General features: G+C 42.0%; 1 protein-coding gene across 1 annotated transcript; it reads left to right on the top strand.

Annotated features, from left to right (window-relative positions):
* The first annotated feature begins 462 nt into the window (after positions 1-462).
* Positions 463-19,047, top strand: wapla (WAPL cohesin release factor a). The gene is made up of 20 exons (XM_069658415.1): positions 463-736; positions 1,413-1,820; positions 1,942-2,656; positions 3,837-4,144; positions 4,307-4,437; positions 5,324-5,419; positions 6,567-6,728; positions 7,383-7,519; positions 9,654-9,765; positions 10,539-10,769; positions 11,861-11,972; positions 12,142-12,239; positions 12,514-12,590; positions 13,064-13,239; positions 14,087-14,202; positions 14,304-14,540; positions 15,317-15,533; positions 16,012-16,100; positions 16,192-16,287; positions 17,784-19,047. Exons 2-20 carry the CDS (start codon positions 1,439-1,441, stop codon positions 17,847-17,849), a joined length of 3,558 nt encoding a protein of 1,185 aa, XP_069514516.1. The 5' UTR covers positions 463-736; positions 1,413-1,438; the 3' UTR covers positions 17,850-19,047.
* Positions 19,048-19,459: the final 412 nt, after the last annotated feature.

Raw genomic sequence — 19,459 nt, 5'->3', positions numbered from 1 at the left:
ACCAATCCAATATAATGATGCCGAATGAAAATTTGTTTGAGGGACCATAACACTAAAAACTCGTATTAAAAACAAAATCGAAAGAAACTTGCATTTCCAGAAAAAAAGCACGGCATACCATTTTTTGCAGTACAAATAGCCCCCATGAAACTGTTTATAGCGTTTCATCCTAAGTCGAGAGGAATTACCCTAGAATCACCAAAACACAAGAGCGTGCTATACATTGTGGAAATGGACGACACTATCAGCACCGTTTAACTTTGGCACGTCTTCGAGTTTAAATCGACTAATGTGGTCCTCCGGCGCCCCCTGTCGTTTATTATGGTTCCAGTTTTAAACCAATCAGAGTCACGTTTGCTGACACATTCTGAATGCACAGGAAAACGTCCCTGCAGCTGATTGGCTAGTTCTCCTCTCGCAGCAGACTGCATGGGGGTCTTGGCAAGGAACGAGGAGGGAGGGGATATTTTAATGGCCGCCAGTAGCACTACAGAATGCAAAAAGTCCGGATTATCCACAATATTTAGAACGCAATAGCTACGGGGGGCTTTTGGTCGCCGTTTTTCGTTAACAGCAATTGCTCTGGAGCTTTATGCGATCGGGAGATGTGTTTGTAGGGCTGTTTCTCCTGCGCTGGACGGACTTTACCCGCTTCATTTGTGCGCGAGGCAGATATCAGGCCTAGCCGGCTGGCTAACAAACAAGCGGACGTTTAGCTCGTCGCCGGAGTTGAAAGGTAACAGTGTATTCTCCTTTTAATTTGTACTCACTTTGATTTTGATAACTCCATTTATGTTTTCAAATTTCTATATTAAATTGCCTTGTAATATTTAAAACAGACAATTCCCCACATTTAACGCAGTCGGGATCTCAATGTAAACATGAGACTAACGTTAGCTCACTTTAGCAGTGTTGAAGCTAACGGCTAACTGCTAACTTTAGTAACTTTACAGGCAGGAGAAGGCCCAGCTGGGGTTAACCGACGGAGGCAAGATAGCAGTTCTGTCAGAGAGAAGATACTTAAGCCCAAGTTTTACTCAAGTTCATCCAAAGCGCTTTTGCTTCCTATCGTATGTTGTTAATATACGACCGATAATGTCATCAAGGCTTTGCAGCTTGAGCTAACGAGCTAGTCGTGCTAACTTCTTCTGCTGCCAACCAGTAGTTGACACATGACTTGCGAGCTAACACCAAGTTAATAAACCCAACACTATTAGCGGATTGTTGCAAAGCATAGCTCATATCATCCCTTTTGCTTTTTATAAAACGTGCTATAATGCTGCGTCATATAAACACAACATCACCCATCAGACACACTTAAGTTGAAATGTGCAATACCTGAAATCTGCACTACTTACTTCGACACTTGTGTGCTGTGTTAATTGTTGAATGTTATCCAACTCTATTCACAGGGAATATGTAACATAAAGCAACCAACATGACATCCAGATTTGGTAAAACATACAACCGTAAGGGAGGGGAGGCCAATTCAAAATTTGAAGAGGTATTCTCCAATAAAAAGCCCACACTGACCACCAAATGGGGTGAGACCACCTACAAGGCCCAGTTGGGGGCCAAAAGGCCTCTGTTAAAAGCTGATGTGTCCGAGCTTCCCAAGAGGCCAAGACTTGAGGACAGCGACAGTGAAGACGATCCATTTGGGTTTGACAGTGATGATGAGTCCAAGACTGAGACCTCTCGCAGCGCGTCCCAACCTGAAGTCAATGAAGGGGAAGCGACCAAGAAGACTACAGTGCAGGGTGTTGGGACAGTTACGACTTCTGCAAAGGGCTCTGTCAGCTCAGCAGCCATGTTCACAAGTAAGTAACTTATAGTTTAGTAATTCATTATTTATCTGAATGTGTTTGTTGAATGTATAGTGTCTGTAAGCCATTCTGTTGCAGCTGTTTTATGAAACCATTTGTTCTTCTCCTTTCACAGGCAAGCAAACAACTGAAGTGAAGGTTGTTAAAAATAACCAGCCCTGGTTCAAAGGTACACCAGATAACAACCAAAAACCTGCATGCATGGCTTCTTTGTCAAACACAGTCCGACACGATGATCAGAACCGCTCGGTGTCCCAGAGGCCCATTTCCTCCTCTCCTAATATAGACACTACCCTTAGATTGGCTGCTGATGCCCCAGGAGGTAGCAGAGACTTCCAAATGTCTTCCTCTTATGATGGACTTCCATCTGAAGAGATGAAAACAGCTGAGCTGGAGCCGCCACCACAACCTGTAGACAACATCCCCCCTTCCCCATTCACCCTAAGGGCCTCAAACTGCAAGAAATACCAGCGGCCCAACAAGGCTGGCAAGATGTCCTCTGAACCTGCTGAAAGCAACAGCAACCAGCCCACCTTAACAGCGAGTGCCCAAGATAAACCCAATAGTGTCCTTTCTGCTAGTGCAAGTAGTACTACTGCAAATGCTAAAACAGCAGCCAAGCCTGCAGCCAAGCCTGCAGCCAGGGGTGGTGGGAGGATACGGGACTACACAGTTCTGCACCCTTCCTGTCTGTCTGTGTGTAACGTGACCATCCAGGACTCAATAGAGCGGAGCATTGATGAACTGGTCACCCCAGCTGCACCTGCTGACCTTGGAGAAGCAGGACAGATGAAGAAGAAGACAGATGCTCCTCCACCCAAACCTACCAGGTAAGTCTGAATGATTTACATTACTAATAAGTTGTCTCTTGCTTTCATACTTTTCGTGTTATGTTTGCTCATTCAGGACTTGGCAGTAATAAAACAAATTATACTGCCATGCAAACACAATTATATGAGCTGGCCACATGTAATGAACACCACTTTAGTGTCGTATTTCATTGTTTGTGTTTCATACACTTTGACACCCGTCTTCTACTTTTCTGGATCGACCATTAGGACTGAAAAGTTTGAAATATCTACCATTATATGTTATTATAGTATAATAACATACTTTGCTACATATATTTCTGCATTTTTGTTACCTCACCCATGCCATGCAATTATATCTGAACAATTACTTCTCATGTGCAATTGTTAATTATTAACAATATATAGCAATATTTCACTTAACTTATCCACAACTTTTTGTACAAAAATCTACATCCACAATAAGTTAAATGTGTATATATTTATCCTTAATATTATCATTGTATTTTATTATTGTCTGTTTGTCCTTTTTTTTATCCATCACTTGTTTTACCCTGTCATTTACTTTAAGCTGTTGTAACAAGTGAGATTCTCCCAATGGGGGATCAAAATCTTATCTTAACTTAGCTTAACTGAACTTATCTTATCTTAAATATAGTTTGTTCAGACCCCGAAGAGTAAAATGCACACTGTATTGTCGGTATAGGGCTTCATATCGATGTCTGAAAGGTTGTCTTTAAGGTTATCTGAGAAGCTATGCATTGGCATTCAGTCTCGAATGAAGTAGCATAGCTACCTGCGGTGCTGCATGGCTTTTATTCCTTAAGGCATTTACTCTGCATGGAAGTTTCACTCACTGTTTCCTGATGATAGTTTTAGACTAAATGCATGTTTTGCTGAAATATAACATAACATGGATAGGCTTATTTACAGCATAATCAAGGCATAGCAGGCTGTGCAAATGCCATTAGTGTTTAAGTATTATTGCTTTATTATTGGTCCATTAAATATAACATTTTGTTGACTAAATTGGCAAAATTGTCTTTGTTTATTGGCTGCACAAAACTTTAGAAGCATATTTTAAATATGTGTTTTTTATTTGTTTAGTCTCTAAGGGAAATTCCAGTTTCCCACAGTCTGAAAAAACAATAACAACAATACAAACCAAAATATAACAAATCCCCTCAATTTTTTCCCCCAGGTTCAGGCCCACACAGACAAAGACCAAGAAGACCAAGACTGAGACCAAGCTAGAGTTTTTTGGCTTTGAGGACAAAGAGGACCAGGGGGCCGAGGAGGGTCCTGAAGGTGGCATGGCGGGCAAAAGTAGCTACAAGATCAAGTACTTTGGCTTTGATGACCTGAGCGAGAGTGACAGCGATGACGAGAGCTCTCAGGCCAAAGAGAAGAAAGCCAAGAAAGCAGCTGCAGCCTTGGCTGCGCTGAGCTCTGGTGTTGACAGCCCTCATACCAGCGACTCTCAGGACAGCCAGGCCAGCAGCAATACAGGTGATGAGATGACACTTTTATGTGATTATTTTATACATTATTATCTTTTCAACCCTTGTGAGAGTTTGAATTAACTGTTTAATGTCTAAATAAAGTTTAACTAAATGAGTCCAGTCCTGTACATGTTGATGCTTGTTTCTCACCACCTGTGTTCTCCTACAGATGCTTTCGACTTCTCTGATGACTCCAGTCCTGGTGGCACTGAGGGGCAGAGAGGACGCTCGGGGAAACCAGGTGACAAATCCAAGGATGGTGCCAGTGGGCTCAAAAAGATCTTCAGTGGACCTAAAAAGGTAATTAAGCATGCTAGAAATCATTCAAATGTTTCTTTGCCAGCTTTCACTTAAAGTAGACTTGTCAACTAACCTTCCTTCATGATAATCCTGCCTACAGTGGTTGATTTTTTTTGTCTCTCTTAATTGGCATTTACATAACAGAATATTCAGCGGGTCTAAAAATAGGCTTAGATAACGGGAGAGAGACCATCAGAGAGAAAGTCAAATATAGTCTGCAGAGGCTATATCCCTCCAGAAGCCAGCTACTGATCTGGCCAATTATTAGCTGTTGTGGGTAATTGAGAGGCAGACAATTCATTTGACTAAGGCGGTAACTCAAGTGTAACCAAGCAACCCTGTGGATCGACTACTGGCTTTATTTATAACACAAATACTGCTCTGATTTGTGGTATTTCATGTAATGACCACATTTGCCCTGTTTTTCTAGATCATGTTCTGCAGTGGCTTTGGGTTATTTGTGCTCTGTCTTCATAATTCTCTGTGTTTACTGTTTCTACATCATCGACAAAACTCTGCAAATTGTCTTTTTAATATATAATTGAGGTGAAAAATGTGTCATTTTGAGGAAATGTTTTGTGCTGCTCGGGGTCTGTTTTGCTCCCACCGAGGCTGTGGTTGTCTCAGTCTATCATCGTGATTGCAGTTTGCAATATTTATGTGTTTGGAATCACAACAGCAGCTTATGCTATGTGCTAGAATGGTTTATGGAGATTAACATGGAAGTGTTTCTATATAGTCTTTGTTTATGTAGAGGTGGCGATGCTGTTGGTGTCTGAGGATTTTGCAGTGGTGGCGTTATCAGAAAAGGAAATGATGTAGAGCACTAAGGTCATATCTGTCATACTGTGTCTTTGTTTAGCTAACTAACGAATTCTCCTTCCAGTCACCTGCTAAAGCTTCGTACAACGCTCGCCACTGGAACCAGCCTGAGCCTGAAGAGGTACCAGTGCCTCCACTCTCTAGATCTCAAACTGCTCCGGTAAGATATCGCTCCCTTAATGGCTATTTGATTCGACATGTGTGAATTAGGGGGTCATTTTACCCCAAAATTAAGTTGGATATGATTAGAACGAATTCCATATCACGTTGAATTGGTTCGAACACTAACATCAACAACCCCCCAGCACCACCCTCCGTACGTAGTGGTACCAATTTTATCCTGTCTGTGAGTGGTACATATAGTGCTTCGGAGTTGCGTTGGTGTTGAAGTGACCAGTTCTGTAGCACGGTCTTATATTAGAAGCGTAACTCTGTTTTGGGAAGAGCTAAGTGCGTGACAGTGGGGTGGTAGAGCGAGTGAGAGAGAATGTAAGTGTGTGCACGAATTACGCGACGTGTCGGACGAGAGAGTTAGCCCCGGAGCTAGCTACAGCTTCGGCTCTGGAGCAGAACAACAATAAGCCTCCCCTGTGCTTTTCACTGTCAGGATGCTGAAGCAGGAAAGGTTAACAACGGCTTTGCTCTCTAGTGAGTAGCAGCGTGTTATCGCCAACTCTGGACAGCAGATTACAAATTTGTTCGTGGGCAAGCGTTATCTGCTGCGCTTCAATTTTGAGTTTGATGAAATCATTACAGTTTGAACTATTAATAGTTCACCGGGTTTGAACGATATCTATATAATTTTGATTGAAAAGTGGCGGCTGCAGTTTAATTTCATTTTACAAACCAAGCATACAACCAGTATTAAATGGTATTTTGTTCAACAAATGCTAACAGCTAGTACTGCTTGTTTACTAAATTCCCCGTTCTCTTCTGCTTAAGATCCAGGATATTGTTTATTGGCCCTTAAGTAGTCAAAAGTTTTGTTTAATTGCCCTAATTAGTCTCTCTGTACACATGGAGTTATTTTCCCTGACAAGAGAACCTCAGTTTGCTTGTATATTCTGTGTTGAATTCCCCCTATGGAAATTAATGTTTGTTCAGACAAACTAATCAGAGTCTGGCAACTGGGATTTAAAAGTTGTTTTCAACTTTGCACTACCTCGCCTGACATCTGTTAACAACACTTATTAAAGACTTGTGTGCTTAACAGACTATTCAGCTGTGGTAAATCTTGCGGACATGTCATTAAACAGATTTCGTAACTTTGGTATGAGCCGCATTTCTCCGCCTCTTTGCTTCCTCAGGCCATTTTATCGAGCAGCAGCAAGGACAGCAACTCCCATAAAGATGATGGCTTGTTCAAAGCCCCTCCGCCACCGCCCAAAGTCACAAAGTCAGAGACCCTCCCCACGCGACTCAACCAGGATATTGTCACGGCTCTGAAATGCAGAAAGGAGCACAAGGAGGTGAGTGTGTTTTTAGACATCTGCTGTGAAACAGGGTAGATGAGGCACTGTCTTTTACAGCTAAATGCTTATTTGTCTTCATTTTTTCTGCTGCTGCTGTGAAGTAATCTCTTTTATTCATTCCCAGCCAAGCTGCTTTTGCCCAGGTTATACAATAAAGGGATGCATTCATTTGATCTGTGTCAAGCTTACCTTTGTTTACATGAACCCCAGTGTGGGTTGGAAATAGCAGTGAGGACTGTTGCTGTTAAATTAAACTCCCATACAGCTTGTGTCATTTACAAATGGGACTTCTGGCCCCAGATCAGCCCATTAGCCGCAGAGCTCCTGAGGTAAAATAGCTTTAGCAAAGCTGTTTCTACACACTGGTGTTATCTTTAACCCTCTTGTGTCATGCTGCGAGCACACACAGCACGACTTTTGATACTGGTAAACATACTGAGTCAACGGCTGATCAGGCCCCAGCTCCCCATGCTGGGCTTTTATTGATGAAGGGTATTAGCACAGTCAGCCATTGCTGCTAATGGAACCAATATAGAGGAATTTGAACAATGGGAGCGCTTCTCTCACTGTGTTTGTGTGAGCTGATTGTGTCTCTGGACAGATGCACAGCTTCCCAATTATCTGTAATTAACCCCCTTCCCCTTCCACCAGCTGTACACGGTGGTGCAGCATGTGAAGCACTTCAACGACGTGGTGGAGTTTGGAGAGAATCAGGAGTTCACAGATGATTTTGAGTACCTGGAGACCGGGCTGAAGAGCAGTCAGCCACTCAACACAAGATGCCTTAGGTAAGTGGAATAACACAGACACTTAAAACATCCTTGTGCTCCTCTGCAGAACATCACAAAAGACAGATGACAGATTTTATTTCTAGTGGCACTTTATTGAAACTGGTATGTACCAAGTACCTCCCTAAGTTGATTGGTACAAGGACCTGTCACCCAACATTTGTTAATGTCATCTGCTAATAGCCTGTTTGTAAAGCAATTAGAGGAACAGCTGCTTAAGTTTGATCAAAGCTATGAAATTTCTACAAACAGTGATTAATTAAATAGACTGAAAACAATAATTGTTCTTTTCAGAGAGCAGCAGGAGGTAGAGACGCTAAGTGAACGAATTAAAAGAGAAAACATGTTTTGTCTTTTTCAAATGACACTGGCCGTCTGTTTTGTTCTTCTGGGTGAAGAATCGTCTGTTTCTAGTGTTCATTTTGGTTTCAAGACTAATACTGTTCATGTACACACAAATAATGAGCCCTATTGAGACATTATTTGTGCCCTAATTTAACCTTCCTCTACTCTTTTGCCTTTCGTGTTTATGCATCTTCTTTCTATTCCTCTCTTCTGTTGGGGTGATTCGCAAGATAAAGCGTGTTTTTCTGTAGTCTCACAGAGCATAAAGTCATTCTGTTGTGAAAATTGAATCCACTCAACAGAGACAACCTTGACTTCAGAATAGTTTGAGGGAGTCCAGCCTCCTATTCTGGATGTTTTTCAGCCTCAGTTGAAGAAAGATGAGGGTGAAAAGAGAAATACAAAACAGGTTTTATTGCAGAAAGAAATCACAGATGGTGATTGTGGAAGTAGGCTGAGCCACATTCTGTCATTCGTCTCAGCCTTTAGGGAAAGACTGGTGTTACTGATATGAAATGTGTGACCCAACTACATATGCAGCGATTAACCGGTTTCACTATTAAACGGTTATTTCTGGTCTCACTCTCAACAAACAGGCCGGTAAGATTTTTTTTTGGCGCAACCTGCACAGAGCGAAAACAAAGTGACACCTGTGGTGTACCAGCCTAATGTGACATGCTTAGCAAGAGCCTGGAGGCTACGCTACATTAGCTTTACTATGGCAGAGGGACAGAGCAGCGAAGCTGTGCATCCACCAAAGTAACGAGTGAAGTCGGCAGTGTGGGGGCATTTCAGGTACACCAAGAATGACCAGGGACTTACTCAAGACGACGGATCCCCCGTCTGAGGGGGAAAGCTGCGGCTAAAGTGTCAAACACTTGATGCAGCATCTGCGGGATCGCCACCCAGCGATACAAGCCGAACATATTAACTGAGTGATATTACGTTGCGTATTACAGCGAAACACTGAGTTGGTAATTAAATATAAACATGTCACTAACAATCAATGGCGTAGTGGTGAAAGTTGGGCTTTCAGTGCAACGTAAACAAACAGCAGTAAATCGGCATGTAGTCTATGGAAGACCTCTCAGGGGCTTCAGTCAGTGACCGTTTAACGTTGCTTCTTACCGTCTGTGTGGAGTTAATGCTAGACTGGTAGGTTAATATACGAGGTGTAAAACACTGACATAACATCAGGAGCTTGTAGACTTCCAGCACTATACCATGGGATTTAATACATTGCAATTAATTTATTTATAATAATATTAACCCTGCATGAGAGATGTTCTCAATTTCTTTCTATTATTTTTACTAATAACTAAAAAAATTTACTTTAACTTCAAACAAACAACAAATATAGTCAGGATGTTCTTAGGCCACACGTAAGATTAGATTAATTGTTAAAATAGATTATTAAAAGAAAGGCATGACGATGACAATAACCCTTCAGTTCTCTTATTTTATTATCAATATTAAAGTATTATATCCTTCAAACGGCAGCAACAGTTCAAGTGCAAAAGGTTTTGAAAATACTTTTTAATTGTCCTTATTATTTTTGGACGGTATTATTTGATTAGTGTTATTACTGTTTCAAAGGGCAGCTATAAGTGACACATTAAAATGTCTAAAGTATCTCCATGTGATTTACATTAGTAATGTTGTGAAGTTAATTAACGCATATTAATCGTGAAACCGGGATTATTCCTCTGACTAATCGTACCATCAAAATCTCTAATCGTTGCATCCCTCGACCCAACATATCTGTTCTCTCCTTCTCTCTCTGCTGCAGTATAATCAGCCTGGCCACACGCTGTGCCATGCCCGGTTTCAGGATGCACCTGCGAGCCAGAGGAAAAGTGGCGCAGGTCTTCAAAATGCTCAGCGACGCTCCACAACACCCGGTCAGTAAACTCCCTTTAAACATGATGAAAAATTAGTACTAATTGTTCTGTTTTACTCTTCAGAGTACTTACTGCAGTTTGTCCCAGATGTAAATTATTACTCTAATGGTTCAGTTCAGTTTATCACGGGGAATATGAACCATGAGCTGGTGTGCTTAGCTAGTGAATGACCCAAACATAACTTAAGTGAAAGGAAACCCCACACGGTCTCCAAACGGGCCTCAGGGTTAGACTCGAAAGAGACTTGCTCATTAGTTTCAATGAGTGCAAATTATTCTCTGTTGCTTAATTGGTGGTATTTGTAAATGGCCTTCAGTATGAAGCTATGGCTATAGAGCAGTTCAGTAGAAACAGGAATGCTGCATTGAATCTGAGGAGTGTGATCTTTGTGTGAATGTCTTGTTCAACACCCCTGCAACATTTACAAATGAAGAGGATGTTAAACTTCTACATGCCTGCAGTTGTTTAAGTCTGCCCTCCTTTTAATAATTACATTCAAGTTAAAGCCTTGAGGTGTTAAGTGTCAGTCATTTTTTAAGTGTAACCTTTCTTAGTGTGCAGTATTTCTAGTGGGAGCTTTTCTTGGTTGTACGGAGACATACATAGTTCTTTGTTACCCTTTAAGTTGGAGTATGCTTGAGTATACGCACATAGGTATTCTGATTTTCCCGCTGGTCCACAGTGTTCAACCTGCCGACCACATTGCCTCACCTCTGTATGCTCACCACACACCTACAACACTTTATAATAACCAATCTTTATTGTTCCATCAGAACCTCGCTCTGTGCACGGCTTCCCTGATGTACATCCTGAGCCGGGACCGTCTTAACATGGATCTGGACAGGGCCTGCCTGGAGCTTATGATCAAGCTGCTGGAGCTCGACCAGGACTTCTCTGCCCACCAGGATCAGCTCACCGCGAAGGAGGAGGAAAAGGTCAAGGAGAAGATCAGGAAGCTGTGCGAGACGGTGCACAACAAACACCTCGACCTGGAGAACATCACGGTGGGTTGTCCTGAGATGATAAAGTGGAACATGTTTCACCTCTGGGTGTTCCTCAGTTAAAAGAAGTTAACAGATTTTTCTTTACCAAGCCAAACTTTAAAAATACTAAAGCAAACTTAATTTTAGTAGAATCCTCATCTGTCAAAAAGAGCTAAATATGCGCCTCACACTCTTTTTATTCTATCCTTGAATATCTGGTTTATATCTGGAAGTTGATACAAGGAATGTAAGGTGATCCCATGAAGATTATTCTGCTGAACAGCTGATGTTTTTAGATTCACAAACGAGTTATTCGATTCACGCATGAGTTTCTTCCTGGTCCTGGTTATGTTGGAAGTGACGGCACCATTCAAATTTAATACTTAAACACCCCCTCCAGTAAAAGTGTTTAACCATGTAAAAATCTCCATGTGGTGTTTCTCATGTGCTACAAGACCTATCAGGGACAACATAAGCAGTCATCTCCATGGCTGGGCCTGTCTGCTTTTAAACTGTAATTTACCAAGGACAGGCTAACACGTTTTCAGATTGGCAGGTTTGAGACGTCACAAACATAAGGAGCCAATCCCGTTATCCCGCATATCATTATGTGCAACCTATGGCAACCACTTCGGCGATGCTAGAGCCAGCTGTAACCGTCGTCCTAATTTTTGCACACTCACTGCTGAGTACTAACGTTAACGTTACTACTGCTTATTACTACATTTCAAGCTAGCTACGTTTCAACAAGCTGCCGATAAACGATGGCAGAGCCGGGTTTTGTTTTCGCGACAGAGGGGCGGTTGGTAATTTACATAGTGGGCGGGGACTATGCCGATTCAGGAATTTTAATGAGGCAGAAGGAGGAGATGCCTTGGGAGCATTAAACGTATTTTGCAGAAAAAACATGTCAGACACAATTTACTATACAAGCAGAGCATTTTATGTCTTAAAACATGACTGGAGCCGGTCCTTAATATTCCTTATCAGCCAGCTGACATGTATAGGAGACCTAGATTATTTCATAATTCTGCCCTTGAAAGAAGTGAATGCATCTTTGCACATAAACTGTAAGGCTGTTGAGATTTACCATGCTGCTTTTTCTCTGTTAGACGGGCCACCTTGCCATGGAGACACTGCTCTCTCTAACCTCCAAGAGGGCTGGGGATTGGTTCAAAGAAGAACTGCGGCTGCTGGGAGGTTTGGACCACATTGTAGACAAAGGTAGGCGTGTGGGATGCATAGTGCATATGTGGTCGTAAGTGGGCGGTTTGCAAGTGTCTATATTTATGTACAGGTGCAAAGATCCGCGTAGCAAGTTCAAGTGTCACAACTGTTTACTTCTACGCAGCTGTCAGGATGTGTAATGATCGTGCGTGTTGTGTCGCTACAGTGAAAGAGTGTGTGCAGAATCTGAGCCAAGAGGAGGACAAGGAGAACCTCGTAGCGTCTTTATGGGGGGCTGAGAGGTGTCTGAGAGTGCTTGAGAGTGTAAGTACTGCCCAGTAAAGTTGGGTTTTCTCTTTCTCCAAAGTCACATAAGAGTGAAACTCAAGGACAAAAGTAGTTTGGTGCTGACAGAAGTGAATTGGATGAAAGTTTTTTTGTTGTTTGCTGACTGTCACTTATGAACTATCTAATTTAAAATGTCACTGATCAAAAGTCTGAAGTCTCTCCCCTCATTTTCCCTTGCTCTCCGACTTTTTGAGCCTTTCACTTTTCTTTCCCCTCTATTGATTTTATTTCTTTCATCGTCTGCCAACAGGTGACGGTGCAGAACCCAGAAAACCAGGGTTACTTGATTGCCTACAAAGACTCACAACTCATTGTCTCCTCTGCCAGGTGAGAAACAGACACAGCTCGGAGCTATTATTGACTGGACACAGACGCGAGACAACAACTGTTAGAACAACAGCTCATTCAGCTTCCGATTGTACCCATCATATAAAAGAGACTGTTCTTTTACTCACACGTCTGTTAATGAAAACATCTTCATCTTAATTAAGCAAAGGAATGATTAGTAAAGCATAGTAACAGACAACAACATAATTAGCGCCCTGATTACCATAAATGTCAGCATTGGAGCCAGTAAAGATTACTAAACTGTGGATTAGGCTTGGATTAATGTTTCTGTATTGCCGGACACGATGGCAGTCTGGGTCGTGTCTGTGGTTAATCTGTGTTTTTAAACTTCCTGCTCTTAATGCTAATGTTCACATTCTTCCTCCCCCCTCTCTCCTCCCTGTTGCTTTTTCGTCTGCAAAATGCTTCTGCCATTGAAATTTTCTCTCATTATTATGTGTTTCTTTCATCAGAGCTCTGCGGTACTGTGAGGATATGATCCAGCGGTACAGCAGGGCGTTAAACAACAGCTCTCTGTCATCGTCGGGTGCTGCGCTGCCCCACTGCAGCTTCAGTAACGTGGGCAAGGCGGTGGAGGACTGCATGAGGGCTGTCATAGGAGTGCTGCTCAACCTCACCCATGACAATGGTATTCTTAATAACAACTTAATATTTCTTCCTTCGTCTTTTTTCTGTGTTGCTTTTATCTTGCATTTCTGAAATGGAAGAGCCGGGCTAGAATGCAGTTTCATAGCTTATTGTTGGCTGTCAATTTAATTTAACATCAGCTTGATTATTTACAGTGATACATTGATTACTTTTGCTATATTGTGGTCGGTATTGGAATGCATATTTATTAGGGATCGACCGATTATCGGTGCCGATATTCAGCATTTTGACGCACATCGGCATCGGCCTTAAAAAAACAAAAAAAAAAGAATTTTTTTTTGTTTTTTTTTCTCCGACGGCCGATAAGAGTGCAGAGTGCTCACACACACGGCGGAGAGGAGAAAAAGTTCATTTCTCTGCAAATTTTATTTAACTTTGTTTTATTTACTTAATAAAACTGCAGGAAGTAATTTATTTATTAATTAAAATTTTCAGTTAACTTTATAAGAGATGCTGCTGACCCTGGGAACTCCCTGCACTTTTTGTTTGTTTGTTTAATAAACATATGCTTAAAGGCATTTAAACAAAGTTAAGTGTTGGAGTTTCTATTATTCAAAATTTTGACACCAATATTTTCACTTTTACTGCAAATGAATATCGGCTCCAAATATCGGTTATTGGCCTCCTTGACTACTAATAATCGGTATCGGTATCGGCCCTGAAAAAACCATATCGGTCTATCTCTAATATTTATAAATTTGTTTGTATAGACTTTAACCATATCCCTTAGGCCTATAGATTTAACCCTGACATGTGATATTTAGCTGCTCACCAGGGAGTAACGTTGTGTGAGTGTAGGTTAACAGTGATGTCATTTTGGTCTGCAGAGTGGGGAAGCACAAAGACAGGTGAGCAGGAACAGCTAATAGACACAGCTTTGAATTGCGTCCTTCGAGTCCCACGCTACATCCCCCAGGAGCAGCGCTTCGACGTCCGAGTCCTGGTAAGGCAAAATGTGGACATTTACCAATACGTGTTTGCTCTTTGTATGTCTGTGCCCAAACCTACATGTGTCTTATTTGTGTATTCTGTTGTGTATTCCAGGGTCTCGGTCTGCTAATTAACCTTGTGGAGTACAGCTCCAGAAACCGCCACTGTCTGGTGGACATGGACTACAGCGTGGACGACACCTGTCTGGAAGACAGCCTGATGCAGGCTGCTGACCCAACACAAGCAGACACAGCAGCAGCAGCAGAGTCAGCACCGCCAAGCACAGCTGAGACTCAGGGAGACGAGGCTGACAGGCCCAAATCCACCGGTGCATTGGCTGCTCTGGTGAAGGTAGGAATATGCCATGACTTATTAATAAATATTTTAGCTGCTATTGTTGGATTTTTTTTTAAGTCTTGGCTACAGGGGTGTTTTTATGATTTCTTTTGAAGTAACTTTGCGAGCAGTCATGAGGAAAAATCAATGTTTTCTCTGTTCAAAGAACTCTTTGCGTTTCATGAACAGGTGAACCAGTGTTTCACCTGTTCTCTCAGGGCGATGGTTGAAACATTACTCTGGTATATTGATGAATATGGAGGAGGCTATAATGCTGCATCATCATTTAAAATTCCCCCTCTGTGCTACATACCCTACCACACAACCCTAAGGTGTAACCTGCAGTGCATATTAAGTAAACGCACCAGTCTGAAGTTGCATATCTTAAGTAACAGGCAGGTGTGAATCGATGCACAGTCACTTGTGAGTTTAAGTTTGAAGATAAAACTGTCATTATTAATGTTTCCCTTCATTATTAATCGTGCTTTAACCGAAGTCCTTGCCCAACTGACTCATTAGCACAAAGTTTTCTGAAAGCCTGAAAGGAACCTTTGAGAACAAATTAGTGATTAACTTTAATATTACCTTTCACGTTCAATACTTAAAGGCATTTTTAAGGGCTTTTGGCAACACCAAAATGCTGTCTGACCTTGCTATAAAGAAAAACCTTGACTACATCTTTAACTGCTATTCTCTCTTTCCCTTTGCATGATTAAAATCTCTTGTGTTTGTGTTTACACTTTACACATTTCTTCCCCCCCCCCCCCCCCCCCCCCCCCTCTATATTCTAGCTCTTCCTGGAGCGGGAGCGCGCCGCCATCCTGGCTGAGGCCAAAACTGACGACCTCATCAGCGAGGCGCCCAAGCCGGCTCTGGACCAAAGCGGCGAGTGGCAGGAGACATCGGGAGAGATCCAGTGGGTGGCAGCCGAAACCAACGACAGCCAAACCGAGAATAAAGAGAGCGAGAAGAAAGAGGAGGAGGATGAAGAGTTGGACCTAAATAAAGGTATGTGTGTGTGTGTGTTTCTGTGTGCTCGCAAAAGGAGCTCTTTTTAGCTGTGGTTATAATCATCTAGATAAATGTGGTAATGCTGCAGTTATAGTCTAGTCTTTAAACATTCTACAATTGAGCTGTGTAATGTTCTATAGGAGATGTGTCAGTATTAAAGTGATAAATCGACAGTAAAGCAGCTTATGCATAGCTTTGTTTTTCAGAAATGCAAACATCTGTTCTTTACTTTTATGCTTGTGTCATCCAACAAGCACAAAAAACAGTTGGGACCATTATCGCTGAATGTTTTAGCCACAGTGCAGTTTGTCGGGTAACTGAGCGGTGAATTACAGCTGCAGAAAAAATCTTTCTCGGGGGATTTTAAATCAGTTTCCATCAGCCGTTCCCAGCACAAGAGTTTGCAGTCCTCTCCTCCAAGAAGAGGCAGCGTGTTTGTAAATCTTTTCTCCTTCTCCCTTGTGTTTGCTTGTAGCTCTGCAGCATGCAGGAAAGCATATGGAGGACAGTATTGTTGCCTCCTACACCGCTCTGCTGCTGGGCTGCCTCTGCCAGGGCAGCCAGGTGAGAATATCAAACATACACACAATATCATTAGAGATTATTTTTTCTACTCAAAGATATTCATGCTCACACTCCTCTCTGTCCCTCTCAGATAAATGTGACTACTGTGAGAGACCATCTACCTAAAGGGGATTTCTCCATCATGACGGAAATGCTGAAGAAGTTCTTGAGTTTCATGAACCTCACTGTGAGTATGAACTGAAAATGACGAATGATGCTGTCATAATGATTATAAAATTAATGAGACGTATACAGTGGAAAATAGTGTAACACTATAGTGACAATTTCTGAACATAAGCTCTCAATTTCATTTAAAACAGTGAGGCTGCTGCCATCAGGTGTTCTTTTTGTAAAGCTTTAAAAATGTTCGATCTTTAGCTCCAGGCAAATTGTATTGAAGTAACCCAGAGGCCTTTTAATTGGATCCGTTGAGCACAGTTTTGTGTTGTTGTTCACTCTGGATCAAGTTCACATTTTTGCAGACCAGTGATTCAGTGCTACACCAAATGTCATTGCACTCTTTCCTGCACCTTCATTCAGCTTCTTACAGAGTAAATACTGTAATTTGGAAGAAAATGGAAGCTTTTATTTCTGTTTATTTCATTAGCGCAGAGAGTGCTGAATGCTTAACGGCTGTGAATAGCAATATATGAAGAGGCTCTCTGATTGTTTCTCATTTCAAATACCTCTCGACAGCATCTTAGCCAGTTTTGAATCACTTACACAGCCTCTAGTGGCACATAGCTTTTATACAACACTGTACTGTGATCAATAAATTGTTATCAATTAAAGGAGCGATTTGTCCCTGGAAAAAGCCACTGTCAGTTAAAGCTGGTGTTCTCTGTAATTAATAGAAGCAATAATATTTGAAATTGGCGCCATAGCTGTGGAGAAAGTTGCACAAACCGCTCGTGGTTTCGCCCATTCTACATTCCTACAACACCCAGCGTGCATTGTGCCGCTCCCTCTGAAAGGAACGACCCAGCGAGAGACGCTGGAGTGAAATACTACCGTTTAGCTGCAGGCAATGGCTCAGAGCGGTACAGAATCCGAAATACGACGAGAATATACCGGTGGATCGTCTAAAAAATCTTCAGGTCTGCAGTCGACATTTCAAACCTGACGATTTTGAACGAGACATGACATCGGAGGCGGGCGTCCTAAATTGAGGAAGTGTAGTTTAGCGAGCTCCCTGGCCTCCGTCAGATGACATGTTTTACGTAGATTGGCGGAGGTTTTCCAGGGCCCATTGGAGGAGCGGATAGCGTCTTCCAAAGGCACAGAGCTAAATTGCATTTTTTTCCCTCCATAATGGCATTAGCTCCCCATAATAGCATGATAGGACTGAGGTCGAAAATTAGCGAACTGGCCCTTTAAGTAAGACTCTGAATCCAAGCAGTGTAATTTAAAGATAGAGTGTATTAATGATTATTAAAAAAAGAATCCAAGCATTAATATTGAAGCAAACAGTTATACAGACACAGATGTGTTATCTGCAGCAGCTTTGAATGTGACTCACCCCCTCCTCGCTGCAGACTGGAACCATCTGTTTCATAAACATCGTCTTTTCATGTGAACAGAAGCTCAAACATCCTCAAAGATTGTCACTGCTTGTGCCTCATAATACGAGTAGAGCAGGTTTGCACCCTCACACTCTTGTTTCTCTGTTCTCTCTCCTCACAGTGTGCAATGGGCACCACAGGACAGAAGTCCATCTCGCGGGTCATCGACTACCTGGAGCACTGTTAACAGACAGCCAGACAGCCGACTCACACTCTGCACATTAAAGGGATCCCAGGCTACTCTGATGCCCTCCCTGAACAGACAGGAGACACAAGGGGGCCGTTGGAGTCTCAGCAGCATTCCCCTAACTTCACCAGATCACCCAATGCAGTGATCACTGAATTCTCACCGATAGAGGGGTTTTGATGTGTGTGTGTAGACACACAAATATAAAAGTTTTCCTCCCTCTCTGGAGCACAGCCTGAACCAAAGCCCTGCTAGCTGACGGACATGCAGATTCCTTCATTTTCACTCAACTAATGCCACATTCAGAGTCAGATTCATCCTCAGGTAACTGGGATCGAGAGAGAGGCTCGACTTAAGTTTTAAAACACTCTGTGGAATGTCAAATATGATCATGGACTTAAAGATCTTCCCGAATCGTCCCAAAAGGTTTGATGCTAACAGGCCTGTGAGTTGGAGCCTCCTGTCCCCGGCCGCCCAGCTGGAGCGTGAACCTCCCGAATCAGATTTTATGGATCATTACATTTTAATCTCGACTCATCCACATCAAAGCCAAGGGTAAAATCATTGATTAGCATGACAAACAATCATTTTCATGGATGCTAGAATGATGTCTCTCTGTGTAAAAACCTTGTGGAATGATATTGAATGCTTTCATCCTCTTTGTTTGCTTGCAGTTGGCTTGAATGTTTAAGGGAAAGAGAGCATTTTTAAGCTTGTTGTTTTTATGTTCTCACTGAGCCCGTTAATTTAGTGTACTGTGCGCGTTAGCAAGTCACGTAGGTGTGTTCTCTTATTTTTAGATTGTTTTTATTTTTAATTTCGCTAGGGGCATTTTTTTTTCTTCTTCTGACTTATGAATTATTTTTAAAGACATCAGGACATGAAATGCAGAATTTGATTGGATGTCCTTTATTTTACTGATCATGTCATTTTGAAATTAGACACAACAATGAACTATGGATTTCCTTGGTCATATTTTATTTTTTAAATTTTCAATTACCGTAAAATTCAGTGTATAAGACGCACTTTTAATATATATATTTTTTCATCTAAAAGTGGGCTACGTCCTTTATACCAGTGTGACTAATGTGACGATGGCGCTATAATCTAGCTAATGTTTCATCACGGACATGCGCCGCTGTCATGGCTGCCAGTGCAGCTGCCACCCTCACAACAGTCAACATTAACGTAGGCTGCTAGCTACCACACCAGTAGCTAGCAGGATAGCAAACTTGACATGGAGAAAACGGATGGTAGGCTGTGATTTGTGTGGGTTTGAAATTTAAATAGTGTTGTGATAACTTGTATACCAGTTTTATTAATAAATAGCTATAGAATAGGGATGCACGATATTGGATTTCTTTGCAATATGCCGATATTTTCCACTGCAGATTTCGATACCGATATATTAGGCACATGTCTTTTCCTCTTAATTGCAGAGAACATCAAGTCTCCCCTGTAGTGGAATTGATATCATGCCTACTAGCTTCTTGAGATGGGCGATTAAATTTGTACTGTTGACTGAATGACATTTGGCCCCTCCTTGCATGACCGATGCTGAGCAACAGTTGCAAATAGCAACCTTGCTGTCCATCTCGGAAACTGGCATA

The sequence above is a fragment of the Semicossyphus pulcher genome, unplaced genomic scaffold, assembly GCF_022749685.1.
Source record: "Semicossyphus pulcher isolate SPU_LCO1_2020_fin unplaced genomic scaffold, fSemPul1.0.p SCAF_12, whole genome shotgun sequence".
NCBI lineage: Eukaryota > Metazoa > Chordata > Actinopteri > Labriformes > Labridae > Semicossyphus > Semicossyphus pulcher.
This window is presented reverse-complemented; position numbering and strand designations above follow the sequence as displayed.